This window comes from Pygoscelis adeliae, unplaced genomic scaffold, assembly GCF_000699105.1.
Source record: "Pygoscelis adeliae isolate BGI_AS28 unplaced genomic scaffold, ASM69910v1 Scaffold61, whole genome shotgun sequence".
Classification (NCBI taxonomy): domain Eukaryota; kingdom Metazoa; phylum Chordata; class Aves; order Sphenisciformes; family Spheniscidae; genus Pygoscelis; species Pygoscelis adeliae.
Genome location: NW_008824010.1, coordinates 1,713,784 through 1,739,333, shown reverse-complemented (window position 1 = coordinate 1,739,333; position 25,550 = coordinate 1,713,784). Strand labels below are relative to the sequence as shown.

At 38.7% G+C, this 25,550-nt stretch overlaps 1 protein-coding gene across 1 annotated transcript in view; it reads right to left on the bottom strand.

Annotated features, from left to right (window-relative positions):
• Positions 1-25,550, bottom strand: part of OGFOD3 (2-oxoglutarate and iron-dependent oxygenase domain containing 3) — a 48,084-nt gene that overhangs the window by 3,993 nt on the left and 18,541 nt on the right. Inside the window, exons 6-7 of the mRNA XM_009326486.1 lie at positions 17,588-17,741; positions 9,207-9,330 (exon numbers count right to left, since the gene is read on the bottom strand). Of these exons, the coding sequence (XP_009324761.1) occupies positions 9,207-9,330; positions 17,588-17,741 (278 nt within the window). The remainder of the gene's footprint in view (positions 1-9,206; positions 9,331-17,587; positions 17,742-25,550) is intronic.

The following is a 25,550-nucleotide window of genomic DNA, read 5'->3' as shown; positions in this document are numbered from 1 at the left end:
AAATTTCTTAATAGCTGTTCCCAAATGGCTTCAAGATTTCCATCAGGCTGTCTAGTAATAGAGGAGTGACCTGTACTCCAGCCCAGTTCCCATGGAAGAGTGCAACAATGGACTGGAGGAAGTTCCTCCCACATAAATGCACTTGTTCTCACCTTTCTTATTAGAAGAGCAAAAAACCAAAGAATTGGAAAGATTTGTGGTAACCTCAAGACCTGCAGGAGCCTGTTTCTAAATTATTAGCTTGCCTGCATCTCTCTACAGGAACAGGAGTAATCAATCCTTGCCTTTGATCTCTATTTGACAACAATACCTGAATCTACAGCTCATTTTCTCTTCCTTTCTATGTTTTCTCTACTTTCCAGCATTAAGTGCTAGAAAGTGTGTTTCAAGATGGATTTTGGTCCAATAAAAGCTTAGCTGATGAGCTGCTGTTCCTTGCAGATTGCAGAAAGTGTTATTGTCATGCTGTCGCTCCCCTTTCTAGTTCACAGACAATGCCTCCAGCTCTGCTTCTGTACTAAGGGTAGTCAAGAGTTTCATCCACAGGTGGAGCTGCTTCATAGTCACTTCTTTCTGCGGCCCTTAAGCATCCACACAGTTTTAAAAACTTAAAAGAGTAAGCAAAGGACAAATTGTATTGAGGATGAAGTAACTAATGTAACGGAAAACTCAAGTGCAAACTCATTTAAATATGCCACCCTCTCACAGTGACCTAGGACAAGGAACTACTAACAAGCACCACAGCATCCATCAAAACTGAGCCCGGTCTTCGGTGTCACTGACGCAAATCAAGCTCTTAAATGTTGTCAGGCTGAGAAAAGCTTGTGATGTGAAAAACACTTACTCTCCTGATCTTTTGAGAATCAATTTTTGCACTGATCCACAGGAATCATTATTTAGGGAGACATACAAGTGCCAGTCACAAGCTCCACTGCTATGAATTTTATGTGATCCTAATTTAGATGAAGCAACATTTATTTTCAGAAATAATACTTAACAAGCAGCAAAAGTAATGGATATTTCACTATGCAGCAATTAATGTCCCGTTTAATTACTCAAACAAAACCACTAGAGGAATATATGTATTAACTATGAGCTTTTGCTTTTCCCTGCTTTTGCTGTCCCATGTTTTAATCACATTCATAATTGCCCCTTAGCAATGAATTCTTTTGAGAAGTACTCAGAAAATAATACATTGCAAGAAGCAGCATACAGGTGGGAAAGAATTATGCATTCAGCTATATGTCACAGTAAAAACTTAAGTATTCCCATGAGGCTTGCTCTCAGGAGATTTTATCCATGTTGAATTTTAACATTCAGTTGCACTTCTGTAAACAAGCTGCCTACAATTTGCTACCTAACCTCTGTACTGTGAGGTAATATAGATTGGAGGAATATACAAAGGAAACAATTTTCAATGACAACTATGTCCTTGACATGTAGCTGTGACTTCAGCCAAACCACTTACTCTCTCATTTGTTTCCTTGTCCCTAAAATGAAGCTAGCACTGACCCATTCTAACAGGGTTACTGTGAAAATTAATTAGTAAACATCATTTCAATACTTTGCAGTTAACACATGTTCTGTTTTACAAGTATTATAAAAAAATATCCTCTGTTGTTCTTATTCTGGCAAGACAAAAAGTACTAAGACATGCCAGATTAAATTTTAACAAGATGTAGGGAATATATGAAAGGACTTTGAGAACCATACAAATATTAACATACCACAATACTTGTAAGAAAAAAATACTACAAGATTATTATGCCTCTAATATTATAAATTTATTGCATAACTTAGGTTGGAAGAGACCTTGGGAGGTCATCTGGTCCAATTCCCTTTCTCAAACCAAGGCAAACTTCTAAATTATATCCAACTTCTGAGTTCCATCAGGTTGCTCAGGGTCATTATCATTATCACATGTGAGTGCAACATTCAGATACTGATCTTTCCCAGGTATGTCTCAGGGACACATATTTTGCTACCTCCATGTCTCCTGTGCTTGATTTTTGAGCAGGGGGCATGGAATAGGTGACCTCCACAGGTCCCTTCCAACTCCAATTATTCTGATTACACATGGAACAGGCCATTCACATTAATACCAACTTTGACAATAACTTTCTATTTGCAGCATGACTGTTTTGCCACTGGATTTCAAGCCCGTTCATGCTCCCAACCTTCACATGAGACTACCACTTCTGCTTTCTTGGCAGCATCCTTCTGGCCCTTCTAGTTTAATTCACTGCCAAATTCCCTTGTAAACTCCTCGGGTCATGAAAACACCAAGGAGAAACTGCAAATTATGTGTTATACTGTCTCAACCAACACTCAATCATGCAAGCAAGTAGGGGAATGATGTAACTGTCCCCTCACTCTCCTCCTTGGTCTGCTTAAGCTGTGGCTGGACACCAGGGAAGGGCAGGGGCTACCCCTGCCTGGTGCCAGTGACAGGGAAGGGATGCAAAGCAGGGCTGGGGAATGTAAGAGGTCTCACCTCCATCCACTGTCCACGGCAGCTGGTTGGGGGCACTGGAAAGACTGAGCTGCTGCTCAGAAGGAAATGAAGCAACTCATCTGCCTGATTAAAGGGAAGCAGGAACAGTTTATTTGGCACTATAGATCTATTCAACATCTTTCATCTTATGTACTGACAGCTTTGTCTGCTTAACATTTACCAGCTCTAAATGTTACTCGGGAAAGAAGGAAAAACTGCATCTCATCTGCTGAATGACACCAAGACAGAAGCATTGTCAGGGAAACTGCACAAACACAATTGTGCTCTCATCCTTGTCATCTGTTTAGGATTAATTGCTAATTCATTCTCACGTAAAGTGTCCAAGAAAAACCCACCATATCGTTAGGCAAACAACCTGATAATAATATTTTCTGTAATCACACAATAAAACTTATTTAACAGATATACTTATTCAATTACTAAGTATATTTATTTGAGATAATAAATCAATTAGGGGAGAGCTTTAAGCAAGTCCTTACCTAAACCCAACAAAAGTAACATGGAATGACAGCATCTGTGAGTGCCCTGATCCGGGGTGAAGAGAGGGTGCCAGAAGAGAGGACAGAAGCTTCTCTAAACGATTTTGCTCACATATGCCAAGCACAGAAGCATAAAGAAGCCTAAAAAAACCAAACTGCAACGGGATTCTAATGAAGCCTAGTTACAAACTTGTCCCAAATTTATTTACTAGACAGAGAAATTACTTGCTGTTATAAATAAAATCACTGATTAACATAACGAACTCTCCCACAGCCAGCTTGTAATTCGCAGAAGTATTATCAATAATTTTAAAAGTACTTGCTTTTATTCTAAATTCAGAAGCACCTGGACTGAAAACTTCCAAATTACAGTTTTTAAAGAAAATAAGTGAACTTAATTATTTCCTACTAAAAGTCAATGAACATTTTTAGACTTCAACAGAATCCCTGCCTGCTTCTCTCCTGTTAGCACAGCTGGTTGCTCAAAATAGTAGGAGTTTCTGCTCTGTACTTCATGTCTGAAGGTGCGACAACCTAGTGAAGTATTTAGAAGTGAAAACTGCATAACTGTGCTCTCTCCTAATCACACTACTGAGTCTCACCAAGGCCTTTTGGCTCCATTTCTTCTCCCTACAGCCAAGAGAAGGACAGGGATATCACCTCTGCTCTGCCTTCCGGTTCTCCCCTTCGGTACTCAACCTCACCCAACAAATACGGTCAAGTCTGCTCTGTCCTACCATGTTAGAGCACTCTGGGCAGCTGCGGGTGGTTTCTAAACTGGACTCCTACAAAAAGTTCTCACCAAGAGAAGCCTCTAAGAACAAAGTGTTGCAATTTCAATCACATGAAACACCTTCGGATCATCTATTTTACTTTTCCTGACCTTGCTAAGCATGGTGTGTTTAGTAGAGCTGCAGTCAAATCACATGGATGCCCGAGTTCTAGGTTTTGGACTTCTGACAGAGAAGGAATTCATCCTTACATTTAGTAAATCACTAAAGCATAAACACAAGGGTAACTTCTGCTGCTCATTTGTTATTAAAAAAATGGCCTTTAAACAAAAAGACTTCATGATAGCACCTATGGTGTGTGACATTAACACTCACAAAGCTTAGGAACCAAGAAATGAAACATCATTACTGAACTATACAGTGTAACCCAGCTGAACTTGAAGGTGATTTGGTATTTTGTTTTACTTTATCTGTTACATTACTTGAATTTCATCAAGTAACTGGTTGAAGCTGATTTTTCTCTGCTCCCTCTTTATGCCTTCAGCTTTGCTGCATATTTGTCTAGCAGTATCAAATCAAATTCATGAAATATTGGCCTGCATATGCATTACATAAAACAAAGACCTGTGCAGTGAGCGATGAAAAGCACATAAGGTGCATGCTACATGTGTTCATTTATAACTAAGTATTTTATACCAGGGAAAAAAGCCTTAGAGGCCAATTCTCAATATTGACAGTGCTTCGCAATGCTCTGTGGAGCACTGTCACACAAGACATCTGTTTAGCTCTCCCTGTTCCCCCGACACTCCTCAATCATTTCAGTAGTCCAGCTAGTATAAAGTGACCATTGCTATCTCCAACAACAGATGCCCTCAACAAGACAGTGTATTTTGTATGAAGTAATTCATACAAGCAGCACGTGAAGTGCTGGTCTGACCTGTGCCTCCCAGGTACCTATTGCTTTATGGGCCCAGTTAAGATTATTTCATTTAATGCCATCATAAGCCTATCACCAAGCACCACTGGAATACAAAACCAGATTCTGGAAGACAGTTATCCTTCCATGGAAAACAAAACAGAAAGCAAAAGAAAATTTTCAGAGTTCTATAAAGACGTGAGGCCCTATTGAGCTATTTTTTAAATATTTTTGTCACAATTGCAACAGGTCTTCCTTTTTCTACTATTTCTCTCTGCAATCGTCTTACCAGTCAGAGGTGCAATTTGTGATTAGTATTGCAAATGAGTAAGAATTACTCTCCTACAACCCATGAACTTTACATAGCTGGTTATTACTGCAGCTGCTAATGCCAGCTCCATTTATTCTTCCCCAGGACTGACAGCTACATCTGTGGATTTTTTAAATCATCCTCAGCTTTCAGCTGTTACTGATTTAATATCAAGATGTGCGCCAGTTTTACTGATTGGAGCAAAACTAATGCTAGGAATGCCAGAAGGTTATAATCCACATCATCCAGATTCAATGTGGAGAAAGATCAGAGTACCTATACTCGGGGAGGGGGGAGATCCACTGTTCCATGATACAAGATGGATTACTAAGTATAAGTCGTGTGATATCTAACCACTGCAATAAAGCTACACTTACCTCAGAGAATGTACACACAGACACCCTGAAGCCCATTCCTGCACTATGAGAAAGCTACGTATGCATTCTTAAATGTATGCTTTTCCTTACCTGAGCAGAAAAAACTAAAGGCTCAGGCTTTGAGCACACACTTTTTTCCATTCTAAATGAAGAATAAACCAACTTCACAAGTTCCCAAATAGCCCACACCTTCATCTCAAATATTTTTACACTTTCAGAAACACACACTTCTGACAGCTATGAAAATATGTTAAGTTTGATATTCAAGGAAGAGTCACATTTCACTCTCCAATGCACAGAATTAATTTTGCACCATAGATTATTTTCTTCCACAAACACACAGAATAAGTGATTGCGACCTTTCCTTCTATCCTTATATAATAAACAACTTTTATGAAGAACAAACTCCTTTGTGAGTTGAAAATAAGTGCAGCAAAGCTGACCTTAAAACCAAGAAATTTACATGCAAATAAGGAACACAAAACTGGTACTGAGATTTCATTCCAACTGCAGGATTTCGTCTACACTTTATCATAAAGTGAAGTCTGTGACCTGTCTAATACTGCCAGTCCCCAAATTCACACAAGAATCTCCAAAATTACGAAATTTTAAATATGGTTTACACTGATAAATTTGGTAGCAGCAGAAAGTATACCACTTTTATCATTAAAAAAGGCATGCCTTGATATCTGCCATTTATTCTTAATCCTCCTGTATCTATTGAGGATTACTAAAACAGGTCTCAGGCCAGCAGAGGAAAGTTAATGTTGAAAGGGCTGTGGGCTTCATTTTGAAGAACCTTATTCTAACTGTTGCTCTATTTCATTTTGTCTCTTGAACAGAGCTACCCCTGGTGCAAAGGATGAAAACAAAATGCTAATACCTCAATTTTGGAAATAGAATTAATGTAGCCATTTAAAAGCAACAGATACTACTTTAGAACTGTTTCTTTGTCAAAAAAAAACATTTTCCTTTCAAAGTAGGGTTTCACTTGGCACCAAGAATTCTCTTACTCACAGTACATAGAGTTTCTTGCAGCAGACAGAGGTCCTGACTTAAGTCAAAAGACACATTTATACTTCTGAAGCCCATCAGGGCACAAGAAAGATGCATTCCTTAATGCCACATTTGGTTATGAATTAGCCAAAGGTCTGTACATGTGAACTGGCATCACAGTGGTGACTTGGTCATGTCCGTTAAAAAGAAAAAAAATACATCTCAAGAGGCTCTAGGTTAATAAATTATAATTCCTTCCTAAAGCTAGAGGTGTTTGTTAATAATTGAACTAGATAATGTTACAGACCATGCTACAAATTATAGTGAGAGTCTTTCACTCAAATGTGTGAGAATCGGGACTTACAGACTTCTTATATAATCCACCAGTGATATATACGTAGAGAAGTGATTAAAGTTTTAAAATTAGGCTCCACTTCTAAGAAAACAGTTTTCCCTGTCCCTAACTGTCTGGCTAAGACTGATCCTTAAACGGTAAGTGCTGCAAAAGCATTTGAAGCAGCAGTGGGACTTGCCTAGGCAGCACTCCAAGACACATGAAATCCCAACGTGTTATTTTTAATTGTCTTTTTTTGTATTTCCAATTACTGCTTTTCTGCTCTGCTGTATCAGTAACAATGCCTTTCTGGTCCCTACTGTAAAGTCTGATACTTTAACAAATTACTGCTCACAGAAAAAGGAATGTGCTCATTTTGGCACACTGCACCAGGTTCCGAAAACGCGGACTAACTTTGAGACAACAAGAAGTGCCAGGTTTTGGAACTGAAATGGCATTAGCAATACGGAGAAGGTAAATTAACTATCATGCACTAAAAGTGAACCAGCAATTACGACAGTCATCTCTGAAAAAGCCTGAATCTCCTAAAATGAGAAGCATAAAAGCTTATCAACACATGCGTTTAAAAGTTGGGTTGGAGTGACAGGAGAAGCACAGAGGATCAAAAGAAGCATAAAACAAACCAAAAAAAACCCCAAACCCAAAGGAGGAAGGAGTGAAAAAACACTGCAAAGGAACATTCTGAACATGAAAAATACATCAACTTGTACCACCAACAGAAAACACCCTGGGGTCATTCCCTCGTTTGTTTTCTCTCACAAGCTGTATGTTATCAATAAGAGGAAACCTTAAGTGCAATTGCCTTCACATTGTGCTTCACCTCTAAAGCTTTTCTCCCTTTTCTCACAGGATGTTAGTAGTTATTTAGATTGCACCATAGGTAGTGACACAATCACGGGACCCCTGACAACTCTGTTTAGACAGAGGAGTGTGTTAGAAAGGTGTAACTGGCATTAAACTTAATTTTCTATTGTGTACAAGTAGCACAGCTGATCTTTCAAAAAAGGCCATTCCCTCCGAGCTCTGCATTGTTTTGTTTTAAAAAGGTGTGTTTAACCAGTTCTGTGGCACACACACTGTCAATACAACAACCTGTGAAAGGGAATGGCCAAAACCAGGTGCTGTTAAAAATCTTTCTGTACTTCATCTGCTCTCCCTTCCTCCCCAAGAACGACATAAAGAGCAAACACCTTGCAGCAGAGCCTGGAAGTTAACCGGATGGGACTGAATGGAAGCAATTTCACAGTTGCAGACTTTTTGAAATTAAGTCAGGGGCACGTTGCATACAGCAATCGCACTGAGTGCCCCTATACTTTGCAAGGAGACAGCTGTCCTCCCAGCTACCTAGAATTCAACTATGATTTCTACAGCTCTAAAAACATGTTAATCTTTGAATTGCATCTGGAAATGAAGTAGTTTAATGTGCTCCCTTTCAATATACTGGTGGCAGCATTTTGCAAAAGATACTTTCAGTTTAGGGTTTATTTCCAACCACAAAAGCCAAAATAATCAAACATACAATTCTTGATACCAAACCCAGAACGCAGATAATCTCAGAGTTTATCTAAGCCAGCATTACTGCTGGTGAGTGGATCGCTGTGATCCATAAGTCAAAAAAATCCCACACCCATCCCCATTTGCAGGCAGCAATAGTCAGAAGTCAGTTCTGCTTGGGGTAATGCCTCTCAGCAGATAATTACTGAGGTTGTCTTTAAATGAGTAAATTTCCATCTTTTCTCTCTTGAAAAAAAGACAGAACACAGTAGGAATATAAAGTTGTCCTTGATTTTTTTTTTCTGCAAAAGTGTGACTGGTTTGCATTATAAAAGGTTACACTGCTGTAAGTTCAGTACTCACCTGCCAGACAGATGAGCTGAGGCTGAGCTCGCTCTTCCTAGGCATACTGCCCCAAAGTAATTCTAGTTTCAAATGATCCACTTATTAGAAAAATCTTAAACCAGCCTTAAAGGAAAGGCTTTTTTTTTAGGTATAACTGACAGCCATCAGAATGCTTATCCCTGTCAGATCGACTGAAAGCAAGTATGGACTTGAAACCAAGTTACTGTGGTTCATCATGTTACTGCAGGTTAGCAGAGCTGTGGTAATCAACCATCTTCACACCCAGCCCACAGCAGTTACAGGGTATTAAGCCCCACCTTGAACAGCAAAGGAATTTCAGGCCAGACAGTCTAAAACAAATTGCTTTATTTTGGATTTGCTGTAGTCACATAGTTATCTTTGCTCTTGATGCAGAGTGACCTGCTGTCATAACTGGATTGCAGTTCTAAGCCCTACAGCTTTCAAGGAAATCACCTTGTGTGGCTTAACTCCAGATATTTCAAACTCTGGCCACATTTTAACCTTTTTTAATCTTTACTTTTTATGTAATCAGTCTGAAGACAAAATGCTACATTATTCCACAGTTACTGCTGGTGCAAAGCAAAGTCCCACTACATCCACCAGCCCACCCAGTTAATAAATGGCACAGTTTTTGCCTGCCTCAATGTAGGCAAACTAAGACTCTTACCGGCTCGGGGCTCTACTGTCTTGTTGGAACCTGCATCCATAAAGACAAACCGTCCACCACCAAAGTCTTCAGCGTAGTCAGAGAGATAGAGCAGTGAAGTATAGTCAAAAGACCCGTAAGTTACCTAGGAGTAAGACAACATTACCAAAAATTACCAAATTCTACTCTCATCTCTGCAGAGCACAAATAATTAAGCAGATGGATCTGATGGGTTTTTCTAATTTTCCAGTTTTCACGTATTTAATAAAAGGGTCTCTGAAAGCTGAGAACATTCTTTTCTAGAAATTATATACGTTTATTAGTCTATTCTATTATGTTTACACACACACTACGTACAAGACTAGCATGTTATGTTTATTATTTCTGTTATTACAGTTTCCATAATTAAAGAAGTGCTCCTATTGATTCCTATCATCCTAAGTCTACTGAACAGCTAGCAAAAAACAACATAGTGTCAGAAGTTACACCTCTGCATTGTATCAAAAATACAGAAGGGCTCAGATCTATTTATACTATTTCAAGATAAAATTTCACCATAAGGCTAATGAGACCCGAGAACAGCCTTTGACTAACTAATTCCGCCCATTATCTAATCATCTTTATAGGTTTCTGGAAACCTCACCTTTTACTCCTTCACCAGCTACCATGTAGGAGCTTCATGGCAACAGTGAATCAGACCTTCCAAGTAAACACACATTTGTTGGAGGAACTTCTACTCTTTTCCATACAGGTTTTGTTTAAAAACCTTCAAACGTGACTTTCAAAGTCTCTGCTTCTTCTCAGTCTACAGACCAAACACCCCATTTTTAATTATAACAAGGTGATTTTCCTTCCTTTTAAAGTATTATTTTTGCTCGATATGTATGTTGAAGATGGAGAAAAGGAATACTATATATTAATGCTCAGAGTGAAGCTATCTAAATATTTAACACTGAGTTTAGCTGATTCTGAAAATATTTCCTTTTCATATCTACGTCACCAACAATTAAAAATATACTTAAAGCCAATGTTTGTATATGGCTGTATACTCCAATTTCTTTACAGTATATCACAACTCAATCAAGTTCTGCATTACACTGTCAAAAAGTGAAATGTGCAGCACAGTAGTACTGTATAAATATACAGCACTTGCAGAGTGTTTTGACTGACCTGGTAACTGTTAGAGGTAGGTGCTACTTCCAAAGTTAGAAGTTTTCTAAATATTTTCATTTTTGTTTTAAGTTACAGTCATTAGTGCCAGTTAAATTTTGGCTCAACAGCAGTTGTACATATTATTCTGTGAGGGCAATGACTAAAGAGAACATAGCAGCAGATGGTATAGGAAGACATTTTCATTCTTACTCATTTTATTATTTTGACCATAAGGGCTTAAAGGAAAAAAGCCAAATCTGGTGATATGCTGCACTACACAGTCTGAATCACAAGAATGAGAGAAATGTTTTGGTGATCCCCTTCTCCCCATATTTACCCAAACCTTAGTAGCAATACAGGGCAATAAATGGGAATAAATGAGCATGTGGTACTGTAGCACCTCAAAACAGCCATTCTACAACCCTCCTCATGCAATCAGCTTTGCAAAGCTATTTTCACCTTCGTGGATTTGGAGATAATACTTCCAGTCAGTTTAAAGAAGTCTTCCATCTAGCGAAGGCATTAGCATAGTGAAAAAAGTTTGTTCAACTCATACTTCAAGTCTAATGCATTAAAATTGTTTTTATGAACTCTTCAGTGGTGCAGCAATCTGCTCCATCAGTGCACACTCTATCCTCTCCAAGGTGGCTTTTCCAATTCTGAACTTTTAAGAGCTGACTACAAACCATTTTAACCTAACCAAACACATCTGATTTCTATAGATGACTAATTTGGGGAACCAAGTATGCCATGGAAAATGGCTTTTCTGTTCCTGTTCTTGTTCATTACTAACTCTCAGAAGGCAGCCAGGCCTGAGAAATGCAACACTGTGGAAAGGAGGCACTAAATTATACCCAGTTATTTAAAACGCTAGAAGTCCCCCATGTATATCAAATGTATTTATTACCCTGGTAATGATTTCCAATACCAGAAAGGTTAATAATTGAACCAGAAGTTCAAACTATGTGAGAAAAGCTGTCATTAAAACCAGGTGATAAGCCATACAGGCACACTGCAGCAAATCAAATTTCTATAGCTCCTTATGAACAATTCAATAGAAAAAATGCAGGCATTTCCATTCAGCCTGATACTTCATACAGTTAGCGTGCTCTTTTTGAGCACCCTTTACCCAAAAAAGTCAAACACAGCTATTATTTAATGGTAGATGCTCATAATGATATCTATATGATACTTTTTTAAAGTCTATTTTTATAAATACAACTAATTGTCAGAATTAGCCAGCCACATTTTGCAGTGTGGCACCCTTAGGTCTTTGAGGGACATGTTTATATGCAACTAAACAGTTGTAGGAATATGCAATAGGCCTGCAGTTACTAAGAAAGATATGTAGGACAGCATCCTCTGCTTTCCAATGCAGAAGAAAATACAAACGTGTATTCACTTTCCAATCAGCATAGGTCTAGCATGATATCTTGCAGAAATAAGAGTCAAAACTGCTCTCTTCCTGTAAGCCTCTACCTATCTCTTTGTGCAGATAATCACAAAAACAGCCTTGATAGCTACTTCCAATGTTCTATATATTGGTAGTATCTATTTAGTAGACAATGTAAGACACCAAATAGCATGTCTCTGAATTACAAGGGGCTGTAGGTGAGCTGAGGTAACAGGTTTGAGCAGACACAAGAATAAACTCCCTCGGATTTCAAAATGATGCTGTCCTAAGGCAGAAGCAAGATCTTTTGACGTATTTCATTAAATGTCTAACAACGTGAGGGGAAGAAAAAGAAGAGTGAAAAGTCTGCCAGAACAGATAGCAGCTGCTATCAGTGACAGCCTCAAGAGCCAGAGGAGAGCGGGCTGCTAGAAGGGTTAGGGAGCTGGAGAGCATATCACAGGTAAGGAGACTGGAAGGTTTGGCTTGTTCAGCTTAGAGAAAGAAAGGCTGAAAAGGGATATGATTGCTACCTACAAATACATGGGGATGGGAGGAGGTGGAACTGGGAGGAGGGGGAAAAAATAGCTATAAACTGATCATGAACAAGTTTAGGCTAAAATAAAATAAATAAAAAAATCAAGACAATTTGCACTGAAGTCCTGGAATAGTTCCGATAGAAGAAATTCAAGGAAAACAAACCAAAACTGATCTTATGGCAGAGCCTGACAATTCTGTGAAGGATGACAGGATCCTCGCCCGGGCAGGGAACTGCAGAAATCTTCAAGTCCCACATCACTTCTATTACAGGACGTTGTAAGACTATACTGCTGTCAGAGTTGAGCGTACAACAGCAATTCCATTATAAATCAGACATTTGAAAGGCTCAGTTCCAAACAAATTCCATCCAAAATGAAACTCCACATCTTAAGCCAACACTCTCTTTATTTGATTTAGATGCTTATAAAGTCAACAAGGTTAAATGAGTCATCTGGGTGATTTCAGGGTTTCCATTCCTATGTAACTAAAAACCAAATAAATTTTAGGGAATAAAACAAAGCCTCATATAGACACAATAGATCTGCACTACTTCATTATGCAGTTAAAATCTTCCAAACCAATGATATTCAGATTGAGAAATATAATTGCAATAGACTCAGTAATATAGGGAAAAAGGCAAGAGGGGTATTTGTGTGTTCCAAGAAGCCTACAGCTTTGAACCAACAGTGTCAGGCTTTGAAACAAAAAGTGTGTCAGATTCATTTTTCAAAGGCTTAATTTTACCTTTCTTTTGGAAAGAGGCAGGGGAAAAAAATCCTGAAGTCTTCCAGGAGCAACCTTCACCGTTTAATTATTATGCAGAAATACATAAAGTGATTTGTTCTATCCCAAGGGGAAAGCGTGAATAATGATACAACACAAAAGCATCCAACAAACTGGCAAAATATTTAACATGAGTTTTATTGATCTTTCTTCAACTCCCTAGTATTCACACTTGTTTTAGACGCCATGTAAGAATACTGCTATTCTTATCCAGGAAGTATTTCCTACCTCAGATCAATAGCAATGCATTTTTTTTCCTTGCTTTCAACAGCAGTTTGGAAGTGGCAAGTGAAACTTAGTTTGTTGGAGAAATTATATACAAGGCAGGCTGACTGCACTGAAGACAACCTGTGAAGCTACACAACTTGCCTATCCTATTTAGCCTTCTCTGAAATATTTTCTGACCTACTGACCTTCTATTTGAATTCAGTCTCCTGCATAGCCTGATCAGCTATAAATACTTATTTTTCACCTCTTTCTAAACACATAACAACATAGATACAGATATACATAATGTACACCTATAGTAGGCTAAAATTATATGCAGACATATATTCTACACATACTGTAACATTTTCTGTAAGCCATGATCTAGTAAACACGGACATGAATGCAACATCCACAGATAGCTCTGTTCCAATCGCACTTAAGGGGAAAATAATACCAGACGTTCTGACACGCAAACAGAAGTTAGAGAGGGGAGAGGAATTAGAGGCTTGTTTGTGCAGCAAGGAAAGGATTCACATTAATCCTTTGATGCCAATTCAAGTGAATGATGTACCAGAAGTGAAGGCAGCCAGTGTCCAGTAGCAATGATACATGATGATGTAATTTGGACTTTCATGATGGACATGAAGTGAACAGGATCAAGGATGTATCTCGTTCAGACCCTATTTAAGGCATCATTAGCCTGGTTCAAACTCTGAATTTTCAACCAAGCAATGCAAACTGCTATCATTTAAACCATAGAAGTAATTGTATTATCTGGCAATAGCTGAAGTCCTTTATCCTAGAGAAGGGATGAACCACTAAGCTTGGGCAGTTTCCACAAGAATGATGCCAGCCCATAGTGGCTTGTCCACCTCTCTTCAACACCCTCTGCATGGGCAACAGCATTTCCTCCATGTGAAGCCCAAAGAGTGAGAAATGGACCCCCAAGTCATGAGCTCAAAGAGCACTTACAGGAAGTCTGCTCTAGGTCTCTATCACACAGCATCCATGAAGCCCCTTCACTCTGTCTGGGGGCCAGGGAAGTTCTGTTCCCTTGTGCTCCCCCAAAAAATGAAAGGGAACTGATCCACACAAGGCTCCCAGCTTAGCATGCAATGTTGCTGTGTCATGGGTTAACCCCAGTTGGCAACCGAGCACCACAGAGCCACTTGCTCACCCTCCCCCAACCCCGGTGGGATGGGGGAGAGAATCAGAAGAGCAAAATTAAGAAAACTCATGGGTTGAGATAAGAACAGTTTAGTAGTTGAAATAAAATATAATGATGATAATAATAATAATAATAATTAATAATGGTAATACAAAGGGAAAGAGAGAGAGAGAGAGAGAGAGAGAGAGAGGAACAAAACTCAGGAAAAACAAGTGATGCAACCGCTCACCACCCACTGACCGACGCCCAGCCCGTCCCCAAGCAGCAATTGCTGCCCCCCGGCCAACTGCCCCCAGCTTATGTTCTGAGCATGACGTCATATGGTATGGAATAGCCCTTTGGCCAGTTTGGGGCAGCTGTCCTGGCTGTGCCCCCTCCCAGCTTCTTGTGCACCTCCTCGCTGGCAGAGTATGGGAAGCTGAAAAGTCCTTGACTTAGTATAAACACTGCTCAGCAACAATTAAAACATCAGCGTGTTATCACATTATTCTCAAGCTAAATCCAAAACACAGCACTATACCAGCTACTAGGAAGGAAATTAACTTTATCCCAGCCACAGACAGGACATACTGTCATGACAGCACAGAAAGTGGCCCAACTTTGGCATATTCACATGCAATCCTTACTGCGAGAATGCTGAATGAAGTTTCATTCATTCTTTCAAACAAGAATGAAAATAACCACATTAAAATATATTTGATCAAACCTGGAACATAAATTTAAGGCACAGGCAAAAAGCACTTCAATGGTCTGAATGCTTTAGCTTTCCCAATACAGACAACTTACTGCAGAAGTCAGCTGCTACAGAAGTGAAAAATGTTCTACTTATATAGAACAAACAGGACAAGCTACAGTTTTAACTCCCAGTGTTATTTAAACAACACTTCTCTCAGAAAATACCTTGAAATTCAGCATAAGTCACATTTTCGTATTTTACAGCAGGTATGCTATTTTTGGAGGGGCCAAATTCTACATGATTATGGACAAGGTGTTTGGTAACTGCCCCAACTGGGATAATGATCTCTGCACTGCTGTCAGAAATCTTGGAGGTCTCTTCCAACCTTAATGATTCTATTCTATTCTATTCTATTCTAAATCAGACTACTCAATTATTCAGTATAGAAACTATTAAGGTTTAGGTTATGCATAGCAAGTTTAAGAGATCACATTTTGTGTTTGTTTTGTTTTTTGAAGCTGGGGGTAGGTTAGAAAAAGCCAAGGCCAATCAGTTGATGTATCTGCTCTCTGAACAGACAGCCTGCGAGACAAACAAAACAGATGGATAAAATCAGCAAAACATCTAGCCTGCTGTCCGTCATGTACAGGCACTGTCAGGATGCCATAACAGAGAATCAGCTTCTACAAAGGAAACAAATTCCCTTCGTGGAAACAGATTTTCTTCTAAATGACAAAATAACTCATACATTATAGGAGAGATGTAGGTAGAAACACTTAATTGTGAGGTTATCCAACCACCTTATTCGTTTACCAATGCAAAACACATGCAGAAAAGAATAAAGAGAATATTGGCAAGCCTAATGCTTGTGCAGACACAAATCTCATTACAGTAATAAATCAGAGTCTGAAATTCTAAAATAAGCTTTTTTGGGCTGAAAGAAAAAAGTGGAGAAAATAGCCATCAGCTATTGAAATTTACTGCTTTCTCTTCTCTTGTGGCAGTCAAATTTGATTCTCTGAAAGTGTGGAAAAACTGTGAGGAACCTATGCATTTATTGCACTTCACACAACCAGAATCACTAGTTTATTTAGTGTCTCTTGGAAATGAGTGCAACATGTGATGGAATTCTCATGAACCCCACCAGCACAATTTGCTCCCTACAACCAGTTCCTACCAGCACTAGTCAAAATAAGCTGCACCTCAAAATCATCCCTACCACCTCTGGTCCTAGGTCCACTCCTATTCAATGGTTACATCACAGCTTTTTAAACAAGAAGCATCCAAAAGCTGGTCTCCTCTTTATCATATCAGTGACTGCAAATTCCACCCTGCGTTACTTTCTTCTTTCGAACAGTGGCTGTATCAGGTATCATCGCTGTCACCATGTTTTTCTAAATTTAAGCTGCTTTTGCCCACATGACAAGAAAGGGCACAAGAGCTTACACTAATGTTGTGAGCAACAGACATTGTACTTCCCTTAGACTGACTTTTTCCGGGAAATATTTTCAAGGCAAGGAATATTTCTCTCTTTGATTTTTCATCTTAGATGTTTCAGGTCATAGACTTCAAGGTACACTACCCACATACAGACTTCAGCACTGAGGCGTAACTTAGATTTTGATGGGATAAGTTTTATTTGGTTCCATCTTGGGTGATCCATGACTCTAAAGTGACTCTAATTTTTGAATCCTGAAGACATGAAATGTGGCTATTCTGGTTTTTTGGGAGAGGGGGTTTTGTTGGGTTTTTTTTTTTTTGCTATTTGATTCTTCCATTGTTAGTTTGTATTCTGCTATGCTGCACAGAACCTTTGAACTCAGTTAAATTCAGAAATAAACTCAATACCAATCCCAAATCATTTAAGTCCATTGAGAAATGCAAAGTATTAAGCTATGAGCCTACAGATAGAAGACTATGCAGTTAAAAGAAAGTTGTTTTAGAATGTAAGTATTGTGACAAAACATCAAATTATTAAAAGAGGGTACCATATCCCCATTGAAGAACATGCAGTAAAAAAGCCTCAATTCATGTATAACTGAAATATAAACGTTAAGCATTTATCAAGAGGCTCAGATCAACTAACAACAGTGACTGACTGACCACTTTGAAATAGCTCCTGCTAGACCTGGCTGAAAGAGCGATACCCTAACTGGAAATGCAGGTTTGATGAAACTGAAACACTTTGTAGGTGCAGGTCAATTTAATCAACGTTTCTGAAAAAAGAGATTCCTGAGTAGTCGTTCACACAATTTATTAATTCTAGCAGAACTAAAGTAGAGAAAATAAGATGAAAAGCAATGTACTGGCCTATGTTTCTAAAACTCACTTATCCTTCCATTCGGTTCATCCCCCAAATGATTTTTACAAGCACCAGTTTTCAAACATGTTTGGCTGATTGTTTAATGCAAAATGACTTCAAAGTGATCTAATAACAACAGGGAACATTCACATCCTATCTCAGCCTCGTACTTACTTACCTTGTCAACGTGTGGGTGCCAGTATTCATCATGTGTTGTCTTGGCTTCTGTGTTGTTTATTCTCGAGAAGAACGTTGGCTTAGTCAGGTACATGGAAGCAGAGCTGATACCAAATGCCTGAGCAATTCTCTGTTGAATTCGCTGTCTCACATCACTGCAAAGAACACAACACAACACAGCATGCTAAGTGACACACTTCTCTCCTGCTTCTTCTCTTTTCTCCTGCATTCACAGTTACTGCTTCTTCAGGGCTAAGCTTCTTCCTCAGCTAATAAACCATGGGGAACATATACCCGTACTTTCTCTCTTATTTTGCCTTAAATAAAGGAGATCTACTACATCATAAAAAGAGAACCCCTGGTGTTTTGGGTTGGGGTTTGTTGTTTTGGTTTTTTTAAATTCTCTGAATATCAAGAAAAAGAAACTATTTGTCTCCTGTGGCCTAGGTGTTAAAATTTCTTTGTTTAAACAGTCTGTTTTCCTGAAAAATTCCATGCATATCTCACTGTTTATTAACTACTGAAAAGATTAAAGTGTTTCACATATAAATTTTTAATCCAAATCCGATAACTAGAAAGTTGTATCTTCTTAAAGGGTTGCCTCTGAATCACCTTCAACTATTTTTACACCAATTTTAAACTAACCGATGAAGTCTCTGGCACCATGGAACTCAGGGTTCTCTGTCAACATATGTATTGGTGTCATAACCAGATTTTCCTTAAAAATGAATGCAAGATGTCTTTCCCAACTATTTTTAAAAGATTCAACCAAACTATTTCTACCTTAGCTATTCCTGTGTTTCTTGGGAGACAGGAAGAAAAGAACAGGATTTCTATTTTTAAGATTATGAAGACTAAGAATCACGCATGCGTTACTATACAGATCTGCTTATATAGCAGCATCCATCTTTCAGGACAGATATCACTGCATACAGGGCTAGAACAGGGCCATCTAGAACTGCCAGCCTTAGTCCAGTCAATGCCGCTTTTAAAGAGAAGAGATTTGTGATTAATGAGGAATACCACTGGCAAATCCCACCAGTAAACGCATACAGCTAGTATGTATTTAACTTTGAGGAAATTTAAAAACCAGCAAAGAATGCAATAACACAATGAGATGAAATGAAAACATTAGGGTTTTTTTAAATGTAATCCTCTATGCTTCTTAAAATCTTTTTATTGTTTTCTCCCAATTTTAACACATTCTTAGCTATTGTATTAGTCTTCCTTTTCTTCCTTCCTAAGTGCTTCAAAAGCAGCACACAAACAAGATACTCTGAGTAAACACACTTCTGAAGTTGTGCATGGAATTACATTAGTAGTTTTGCATCTTTTCTGCATCAGACATTTATTTCCTCCACTGGGTAGTACTGAACTTCAGCATAATTTTCAAGAAAGTTTTTCCCAAGTATTTCTCTAGGGAACTTAAACAGTGACTAAAAAGAAGTGACAGAACTAAAACCAGAGCTCCACTGTTAGACTGTGAAAGTCACCTCTTAAAAACTATTTCCACAAGTACTAAAAAAATCCTAAATATTCATTCCATTCACATCTTGTCCCTCACCAAAAATAAAAATAAAAACCACAAAGATTTTATTTTTAACCTGTTTCACTTTACATTTTCAGGAGTCTAAGCTTTAGGGGTCAATTCAAGCTGTTCTACATGTGAAATATCAAAACCATTAAATGAAGTTAGAGCTGAGATTTTCAGGTACTTACATGGCTGCATGAACTGAGGTTTCAAGTTGAGAGCTACATAGTGGTAGAGTTTGTAAAACTGACATCAGGAAAGGATCTACAGGTCCTTCCTCTCATGCCTGTGGGAGCCTGATCTTTCTGTCTGTTTTCTTTCCAAGAAGTAGGACTTCAGCAGAGGCTGCCTTATGCTTCCCAAAAAGCATTAAATGTAATTACTCATTTCACTTCATCATGAATTGAGGGCAGCTGGCACTTTGAACAACCCAACGCAAAAATTAATAGCCTAACCCACAAATACTAAAGCAGCATATTCCCTGGCTCTGACACCAGGTGGCCAGTTGCATCAGCCAGCTGGAATATATCCACTCAGAAGTAGTCAGGCCACAGCCTTGACATAACTTTAAATCTCCAGTAGTTGTATTGCTCTCTAAGCAGTACTGCTTCCTCTTTCAGGCTGATTCCTTTCCCACTTTTAAAGGCTTTCTATTAAGATTTGCTGTCTGGTGTTTATAAGGCTCCATTAAAGCTTCACTCCTCTTTGAGATTTACGTGCAATGGCTTTGGGCAAGACTGCATGTTTTACAAACCAAGCAGGAAGCAAAGCTCTGCTCAACTCTTCCTGGTAGACAAAAACAGCAACCAAACGTCTACCTGGTTTGGACCAGACAATGGGTTATCAAAAGAAAAGGAAAATAAACTCAACAGTTTAAGTATGCTGCAAAGAGAAAATAAGCATATTTTTCAGAAGATAAGTTTGTTTTTTCCTGTTTATAAATCAAGTAGGCACGGGAAGTAGTGAATAGGAAGACAGAGTAATGAAGCAGTTGAGGTGAGAGGTCTAGAAGCATGACTTTAGGTGCTATCCTGGTCTCAAGGAAGCAGCTGCTTTCAGCTGACCCAGGTAGCTGGTTTTTGGGTGTGGAAGCGTACTGCTGGCCTCTTATTTCCCTGTGCGCTATTGGCTTCAAGTATTACTTTTAATCACAGTAGCTTCTTCAAGTGCACAAGGTGACAAGAGATGCCAACCTTGCATTTCTTCCATTGACTTGTGTGCTCCTGCCTTTTGCTTCCCTGTGAGCTGTCATCCGACATACCACAGCATCACTCAAAAATTTAATCAAGACAATCACGGCCTATGTAGCAGACTAACATGAATTTTATGCACATAAATAATTTGCCGTTCAACAAAACAAATGGCAAACTATGAAAAAGCCCCACTGCTTGTAACGGATCTTGGACTAGGCTTCAAAAAACAGGTATTTACCCTTTGCACTTACAGCTGCGCTAACACATAATACAGACACACCATGATATCACATGTCCAGGGAGCAAGTTTACAGCAACAGCCTTCCTTCAAGAAAGAGGTCAACAGGCAAAAGAATACTGACTATTCACACCAGAGCTCAATGAGCAAGAGGGGTTAACTTGCCTATAATAAAAAGTTGATGTGCAGGCTGCAAAGTCATTAAAAAGTTAAGTCTCAGGGGGAGGGGACACTTAATCTTCTAGTTTGCGTTCAGTGCTCACTTAGACATATTTGTGAGAACTGGGGAAAAACCAAATTATTTTTTTAGGGCCTAATCCAGCACATGCTGAACTCAGTAGGAAGTAATTTATTAATTTCAATGAACTCCAAATCTAACATGGAAAAAACAAGCAAAGTAACCCAAACTCATGTACTGGTCACTGGAAACAAGACCCCTTTCCAGCAAGCTTTACTCATAAGAAAAGCCCTTCTCAGAATGACCTTTCTAAAGAGAAATGGTAGGGACAGAAAGGAAATACTCAAGACTGGATTTTTTTCTTCCCCAGTATACACACATGACAAAAAATACATATAATCTACATTGCTGTAAATTGGGTATTGCCAAAGTTCAGGCTTGAATTTAAGAGGTACAACAGAAACCTATGTAACATATGATGGAACAAAGAGTGACAGGCCATCTCAGCCTCCCTATTTCTTCACATCCTGTGGATGCTCTTAAATTTTTAAGCATGAAATACTATCCTGACACACAAAGTGTCATCTGATACACCTCCAACAAATGCCCAAGCAGTTTATATTTAATACTAACGATTAAACTGGAAACACTGTGCCTACAAATATGCACAACATTTATTGCACTGTAATGCAGTGCAATAAATAACCCAATTACAGAGAATCAACAAGAAAAGCTAAAAAAAAGGCATATCGGTCATGAATACACGGCAGATTTCCACTGATGTTTGAATAACCCATATGGCAAAGATTTGCTGGAAACAAGCTCCAAAGAGCAGTACCTTTGAGCGCCTAAATGCTTTTTCTTGCTTGAGTACATATCATACTGCTCAAAAGCTACAGAAACTCCATGAAATTCCTAGCTGAGCCAGCACATTGCTATTATTTCTACACAGAGATAGTGTTTAATACCTACTTTCTAATAATGTGGCATCCGTCAAATCAAATACATAGGCACTATAACCTAGAGAAGAAAATGGAAAATACGCAAGGGAAGACTGTTTCTCAATGCATGTGAATAACAACCAGGACTTCTCACTTTGTCATATGTAAGTGGCTGCAGTTCAAAATAAGTTTAAGAAAGCCACATAAAGTATAAAAGAACTTAATGCTTAATATAGGGGGTGGGGGGGAATTAAGGTGCAGAACACTGATCTTACTAGAAAACATTGCATTGCACTATTGTAACTAATGACAAGGAGATCTTAGCTTGTAGCTGATGTAAGAATGTGTAAAAATCATCCATTTACAAGTTTGGTGCCAAAAGCAAAGATGATTGTGTGCTGCAGGAGATACGTTTTGCAGGGTGCTTTGTGATAATCTTGGTTGCCCTTCGTTCCACATCGTCACATCTACCCCACTGCAGGAGTCATCAACAGGTGGACAAACTCGTCAGTGCAAACATGAACTCTGCTTCAAACACCATAAGGTATCTCGTGTCCCTCTTTGCGATAGCAAATTTAACACTATACATGGGAATCAAATGTTTACCTTGCCGTAGGAGTAAAGGCATGACTTCTTTCAGAGATCAAAGTGTTCCCTAGAATCCTGTAAAGCATGTATCTGAACACAGGCATCTGTGTACTTCAGCTCATCCCGTGCCCAGTAGCATGCCAAATACAGCACGTAGCTGTTTTCAAAAATAGTATAAAGTCACTTTTTAGCCTATAAGAACTCTTCTGTACAGCCTGCTTTCCACTGACCTGGCCATTTCAACATTTATCAATATCATGACTGCAAGTTTTCCTTTCCATTCCCTTCCCTGCTATTCCAGACGCAGCCTATATAGTCTATTGGTAAAATACTTAAGGACAAACACGTTGTACTTCATGTGTAAATCACATGACAAGATAAGCCATGTTTCAGCTTAGAAGGTGCTATCAAGGAAGGAATGAATGAGCCCAGAAATTCTGGCTACCTTGGATCCGGTACAGTAAGAGCCATATTGTTCCCTCAGCCACTTCTCATATGCACCCAGAAGAAGCAGGAGCCTCCCCTCCCTTCTTGATCCTGGCCCACTCATTCTTCATACTTTTTTCTCCACATCCCCCATATATCAAAAACTGTTGGGAGAGCTCTGGTGTATTACACCTACAAAGAAAATACTTCTTTATGCTGGAGAATGTAAGCATTCATTTTCATAAACACAGCAACTATTCTATCATTCAAACTGCTTAGGGTGTACCCTGGCTCTGATCAGATGCACTAAACAGAGCTCTGCTATGGCAATAAATATATGAGTACAGCACCCAGTCAACAATATAAGTAACAAATTAATCCCTCCCAGAATTTATCAGCAGCAGTCCTTGTACATTTGCACTGACTCACTGGATAATATCAAAATGCACAGACCAGACTCAGGGAAAGGCAGAATAGGACTCCCTGAAAAGAGCATATGACCACCTTCTATAAAAGCAGTTACTGAAATCTATTTTGGAGTCAGGGTGATGAGGGGAAAAAAAAAAAAGCTAATGAAGTAGCTAGAAGTCTAAGGAACATACAACTTAAGAGAAAGGATGTTCACTAGATTGCAAAGTTGCCAGCTTAATGTAGCAGCAGCAGCATAAAGGACCGAGTAAAAGAACTACAAGTGCCACAGAAAAGTTTCTGTAAGATACAAGCTCTGCCAGACCAGCAAAAAAATGCACTGTTAGGAGTCACTGCAAAGTGTGATTCAAGTACGGTGACAGGAACACTCAAAGCTTTGCAGAACTACACAACTTCTCTAGCCCACTTGTCAGCATCTCCGCACTGTTCCCAGTGAAAAGCACCAAAGGCAGTAGAAGCAGACAGAGCAATGCTCTTCTACAGCCAGAAAGTTTTAACAGAAATCACACATGCAGAACGAATAAAGGGAGAAAGCAAACTATCAGCTCTTCCTCTGCTCTTTCAATGCCTCTACCTTAATAAGATTTTTGGAATAAATCTTTGATAGTGCCATTTTCTGCTGAAGTCACAACCCTTAAACCAAGCATCCAGATTTAAAGGTCTCTCTTCTGGATAAAGATGCATCTATTATGTGAAGCAAGAGGAATTGCTGTAATATGCTTGGCAGATGGTGGTTAAAGCATCAGCCTAGAAACCATAATTGATTCTGAAGCAACATAATTTTGACAGAGACAGTTTAGAAACCAGCCTCCTGGCTCAGAATGCTTACTCAGATTTGTTACTGTTGCAATCAGTAATACTTAGACATGAATTACATTTAATTATTTCTCTCAAGAGTGTATTTTTAAACTGACCTTGGTAGGTAAGTGAAAGTAATGAAGATAAGTGCTCCCACGAATAGCATAAAATCATTTATTAAGGACATAAGGTACTACATACAGCCCATGTTAAAGCACTGCCATTAATATGAACAGAAGCATTTAATAATACATTTTGTATTAGATTCGTATCCAGCAGACTGAAACATCCCCTATATTGGCATGAAATACCAATGGAATATTGATATTGCCTAGCAGCTGTCTCATCTCACAGTGTAAGGATCAGAAATTCATAAAAATAATTGAAAAACTGAATGTTTCAGGTAATGTGAAACAGAAATATTTTTTAGTAAGACACCCCCTCCTTATACTCCTGTTATTTCTACAGATTCTTTGATATTCTACAGAATGGAAGACAAAACAAAGACTATTTTCAAAATATTCCCCACTATCTTGGTGAGGCAGAGGCTATATATTTTCTTTATACAGTCAAAGTTCAATAATAATCAAGGAAGTGTCTGGTTTTTGTGATTTTGGGAGCAGAAGTAAACACATTTTAAAGAAGTTCATCTATGAAGACATAGTATCTAAAATAGTTGTCGAATAGAAATAAGCTTTAAGTGGTTAATAATTTAAGACAAATAAAATTACTATACTAATAAAAATAATAAACCTATTTGGCTACTTAACACTATCGTCACCACTAGAGGGAGGTCATAGTCCTTCACAAAGGCAAGGAAAAAGACAAAAAGAGTTAAAACGTTCAAGCCAGGTACATTTTGAATTATGAGAAAGCAACGGAAATGCGTAACTAAAGATTTATTGTGTCTAGTCAACAAAGAATGCTTGTTCCTAAACTTTGGCCACACACCTTCACAGACACATGGAACTCCTTACGTTTGTTGTCTTTGTTAAGTATATGAGCAGGTCTACAGGAAAGCTAAAAGCATCAGATGCCAAAGCTATTACATTACATCGCTATTTCATATTCCGGCTTCTTAGGGGGAAAGTGTGCTCTGCTTCTCTAGCCAGAACAGTAGTAATTTGAAATCTTTCCACTTCCTGCTTTACCATTTTTAATGTTTTGCTACACTTCACCCAAAAAACCCCAAGTTCCTAATGTAATAATAGCATAGGATTGTCTTTGTCACCTAACACAACACCTCTTGGATAATGTGTGAAATAAGAGTTAATGCTAAAGGATTTTACATCCCAGCTATAAAGTTCCAGCAAATAACCACAGAACTCGGATGAAGCAGCTCTCCTTGCCTGCAGGTCAACCCCTTATGCAGAACGGGAAATGTGTGGTGCTGCCATCATTCTGATTACACTGACACCACCAATACTGTCCTGACATTGGTAATGCAGCTAAGTTCAAAGCAGCAGATGTCATTTATCAGGTAGTCACCAAAAGGTCCTTTCACTTATTTTCCTCAAGGCACCTTAATTCTCACAGAAATTACTATTTTGAGCTGCAAATTCAATTGTATGTCTGAATCCAAAGGACAATTCCCTCCTAACCTGCACTCTACAAAAAACCCATAAAGTTACATTTTGTGGTT